Raw genomic sequence first — 4740 nt, 5'->3', positions numbered from 1 at the left:
AGAATCAAAGACAAAATCAAATTCGTGATCTTTTTTGTCTTTCCTTCTCCATTAATCATCTAACAGACATTATATCTTCACATATATGTTCTCTTATTATGGGAGGTATGGTGAAAATTCAAGTTCTAAGGGTAAGACATGAAACTTTCCCCTAATGAGATTGACTAAGGGAGCTTAAGGTCGAAGATGATGAACTTCATAAGATAAAAAGATGTTTTGAAATCAGATTCACACACAACATCTCTACATCCTGCATTCCAAACTAACTTAAGTCGTGAGAAATAGTTAAGAGTTCAACATTTAAATTTGTTGTTATACTATAAAAACCAAAAACGTTGATAAGTCATTCTTAGTATAGCTTGACTAAACCTCCAAAGTTGGACCTTCAAGGATTCCGAGTGGAATTGTCATCGACATTAATCTTGAAGGAATTTTTTGCTCGTGGATGCCAAATAACTTCTCTTTTCGTTCGCCTATATATTGTTCCACGACTCAAAGGCTTTAAGAAACAAATCTAGTGAATGTACACCATTTGTCCCATCTGATGTCGTTAAAAACTTCAGCTTTTTTTACTTTCTAAATGATCCAACACGTCACTGCAAAGAGACTGTGTTATCTCAAATCCAATACTACAACTAAGAACATAGAAATCATGTTATGTAGACGACCAAAAAAAAAAATCATGTTTTGTGCAAACCGCAAAATTCCAAAATTTTCTTGATCTATAAGTTTGTTTGACCAACTTAATAAGTTCATACTTCATATCACAAACTTAATTATAACATTCTTTCGTATATTTTCAGCGAAAAAAAAAATCTTTCATATATACATTACTGTTTGAACTTGTAAATTATAAAAAAAAATCAATTTTATCCTTACTACTTTAATTAAATTTATCATATACCTTATCCTTTAATACTATACTGTTTATTTTAATTGTTATGATATTTTTATATTCTAATTTTTGATAAAATATTTTACTTTCAAATAAAAAAAGTAGTAAGGCTTCAAAATCAATTAAAAACAAAAAATTAGAATTACTTAAAAATATTTTTTATCTGTAAAATAAAATCCATATAAAATATTATTTTATATCATTTTATATTTATTAATTAATTTTAAAAATTAATTAGTAACTCATCAATTATTTTTGTCTGCCAAAAAACATATTTTTTTATCAAAAACTCCATAAGTTATGAGACTTTAATAAGTATTGTGCATAAATAATAGTAAAAAATCACCAATTGAAATGGGCCCTCCGGCTATTTTTTAGTTTCTACATTAGTTTGTATTTGTTGCTGATACAAGATGAGACAAATATGTATTTTATTGCATTAAAAACAAGGATCAGACACAAGTTTTTAAACGACGGGTCAGGAGTCAAGTGGATTCATTTAAAAACATGAAGGCCTCAACGGAACGCAGAACTGAGAAGTTGCACCAATGCTATTTACAGTCCACAAGTTGTAAAGTTGCCAAAATAAAAAGGAAATTTCTAAAAGGATGGGGGTTTGAATAATGATCTGTAGAGTGCCAATAGCAATATCCTTAAGAATGCGTAGACCAGCCCATAAATTTTGGAACATGTTCAAAGGTTTCTAAAGCGACCAATCTAAATCTAAATGTATACATCTTGGTGTTGTACGAGTTGAGATCTCACAAACAATTGAACTCAATTCCTATGTTGCAAATTAATTTGGCGGGGTAAAGTACATGTAAAGGCACTGCAATGTCAAGTCAATAAAAATTCTAACAGGGCAACAATAAAAAGAATAATAACCCAAGTCAGCCCCAGTAGCTCAAATCCATCTACCCAAAAAATACAAAAGTTCCTGAGCGGGAAAGAGAGGAATGTTTTAGGCCAATATCCAGATTTGTCGTCTGGATTGGATTTGAAGCAAAAATCAATGCCAGAATATAATGAAAGTATGAAAGCTGAATTGCTTTTTTTTAAAAAAACTACAGAAAAATACAACAAAACCTGATTTAAAAAAAAATAAAAATAGTTGTTTACAAGGCTAGGGAGTAGGGACTACGGTTTCTAAATCTACAAGTCATACACTACTATACATGAAATTAGTCAACAAGTTTCACTAAAACAGCATGAGAAAAACCTATTGACTTTCATCTTCAAATTCAACGCCATCACCGTTATCTTCATCAGAACTACAAGTATTGTCCATCAAATTGACTTGAGACTGTTGAAACTTATTGATAGCATCTCTAGCTTCAGAAACCAAGGCAACTTTTGCTCCTTTAACTACATCCCTTTTCTGAATGCTGGTTCCTTCACCAATTATTTTCGTAGCGGCTGCTCTTCTCCTAGATTCTCTACAGCGCAATTGATTGATATATTTCTCATGCATTACCCTGTTCTTTACTTTCTTTAGTACTGGGGGACTAACAAGTTCTGTAACGCACGAGCCACTAAATCTTGAAAGTGGCTTCTTATGGCTTGAAGATGATGTTTCAGTGCAATTTTGCAGGAACCCTTTGTTTTCCTTTTGCTGCTTTGGAGTAGAAAGTGCTTCACTAGGCTGTAGAGCATTAGTAGAAAAATCAGTGTTTGGTTCAAGAACAGAAAATATGTCCACTTCACGATCTAGATCAACTTTAAGATGGTGCTGTAACAGCTTCTCAATGGACTTCTGGGTAATGATGTTCTTTGGTTTTAGAACATTGGATTTTCTAACTGTTTTATCAATAGGTTTGAGAAGTTTACTTGCAGATATAGAAAATTGGTGAATGGGTGATGACTTCAATGTCTTTGCCCTCGAATGAGGCTGAGTTTGAGGTGGTGTCATATAGTCACAGTGAATTCTATCAAAGCAATCTTGTTGAGACTTTCCTGGCACCTGCAACAGATTTTGAATGACAATGATTCAACCAATACAAGGATAAAACATATCTATAAGCTAGTCCCATCCGCATGTATCTGACAAGCAATTGACTGCCAACAGACTATAAAACTGCATTTGTTCTTTAAGAAATATATACATACAGAAAACTAAAACTTTCTATAACAATTCCTCCATGCTTGATAAATGATTGGAATTAAATGAAATGGGATGGAATGGAATAAAGTTACCATGCCATTGTTCTGAATATTTTTAGCTGGAAACCACCTATGCCATCCTAATTGTATACCATACAAAAAATGAAACCTAGTAGCATTCCATTCTACTTCTACGTCACTTCATTCAAATACAATCAGCTAGCGACATTTCAGAGATACACTTTTGGCTTATAAAATCAATTAATCACTTATTCACCGCAATCCTTAGCTATCAAATAACATGCAAGAGTATCAAATCTGTTTTCCAACATCTGAGGTGACAACAAAATCAAGGCAGAAAGAAGACAATCAAGTTAAATTTCAGTGATACTCAACCATATCAAACTCGTAAATGTAAACCACTTAACAGACATCTTCGAATATTTGCACAATCCAATCCCAAACTCGCAAATTTCAGTTAAATTACAACTACATTATTCTCAAACTTAGTTCCCAGCTAAAGTCAACATTTTCTACTCAGACACAGAGAGGATGATGTATACCAGTTTGGAGACGTTCTTCCAGAAATGGGGGCTAGGCTTTGCAGCAAAATACGCTCTTTGAAGAGCCAATTCCTGTTCCTTCGTCCACCCTTTACTAATTTCTTCGCCACCACGCTTTCTCTTCTCCCCATTTTCCCCCTTCTTTCTTCCTCCACCAAAACCCTCATCCGAAACGACACGATTTGCTTTCGTTTTCACCCTCTTCCCATTTTCCTCCTTCTTTGCTCCTCCACCAATCCCCTCATCCAAAACGACACGATTTTCTTTTGTTTTGACTTTAACCCTCTTCCAGTTTCTCTCCTTCTTTCTTCCTCCTCCAAACCCCTCGTCCGAAACGACACCGTTTTCTTGCGTTCCAACTTCAACCCTCTTCCTGTTTCTCTCCTTCTTTATTCCTCCACCAAACCCCTCGTCCGAAACGACACTTTCTTGCGTTTCCACTTCAACCCTCTTCCTGTTTCTCTCCTTCTTTCTTCCTCCACCAAAACCCTCGTCCGAAACGACACGATTTTCCTTCGTTGCAGTTACACCACCCTTCTTCACTCTAGTGCCTTTCAATTGTTTACCGACTGGCTCGTTGTTCAACATGGGAGATCGTCTCAGAGGGGGAGATTGTTCTTCAACGTTGTTCAGCCTCGGAGATCTTCTCGACCCAACAGCGCACTTCTCCGATTTGTTGGCAGAAACGCTGAGTTTCGCAGATTTGGGGTTGGGAGTGTCGTGGTTTTGTTGGGGGAGGAACCTGGGTGACCTTCGTGGGGTGTGGACGGAGAAGTTTCTGGCTGGCATTTTCACAAACACTTGATGGGGTCGCTTCTACTAAACAGAACAAAAATCAAATGCGCCTTTTTGAATTCAAACTTGGGATGAATGGCTCGTGAACGCATAACCCGTCATTCTCATTTTGGGTCCTCACGGGCTACAAACCCATTGTCTTACCCACACCACACACTCGTTTGGGCTGATGCTAGGTGCACCAGACTTACTGCTGGTGCACCCAGTATTTTTAAAAAATATCAAAAATGTCTCTCGTTTATCTTTTTCATTAAAAAGATAGGTGTGCAGTGTTTTCTCTTTAGGGCTCTGCCTATAACCCTACCTAAAGCACAACCTAAGCCTCTAGTTCTAACCATGATTTGCAAATGTTTACCACAAATTCCATCACTAAACTACACAAATTCA

At 35.8% G+C, this 4740-nt stretch overlaps 1 protein-coding gene across 1 annotated transcript; it reads right to left on the bottom strand.

Moving 5' to 3' along the window:
- Positions 1-1918: 1918 nt before the first annotated feature.
- Positions 1919-4445, bottom strand: LOC100777884 (uncharacterized). The gene is made up of 2 exons (XM_003517633.5): positions 3559-4445; positions 1919-2855 (listed from the first exon to the last, which is right to left on the bottom strand). Exons 1-2 carry the CDS (start codon positions 4345-4347, stop codon positions 2115-2117), a joined length of 1530 nt encoding a protein of 509 aa, XP_003517681.1. The 5' UTR covers positions 4348-4445; the 3' UTR covers positions 1919-2114.
- Positions 4446-4740: the final 295 nt, after the last annotated feature.

The sequence above is a fragment of the Glycine max genome, chromosome 1, assembly GCF_000004515.6.
Source record: "Glycine max cultivar Williams 82 chromosome 1, Glycine_max_v4.0, whole genome shotgun sequence".
NCBI classification, from domain to species: Eukaryota; Viridiplantae; Streptophyta; class Magnoliopsida; order Fabales; family Fabaceae; genus Glycine; species Glycine max.
This window is presented reverse-complemented; position numbering and strand designations above follow the sequence as displayed.

Coding starts and splice junctions, on each gene's coding strand:
- LOC100777884 (XM_003517633.5), bottom strand. CDS start 4,347: ATGCCAGCCAGAAACTTCTCCGTCCACACCCCACGAAGGTCACCCAGG. Junction 2,856..3,558: donor GGAAGAACGTCTCCAAACTG/GTATACATCATC, acceptor AATCTGTTGCAG/GTGCCAGGAAAGTCTCAACA.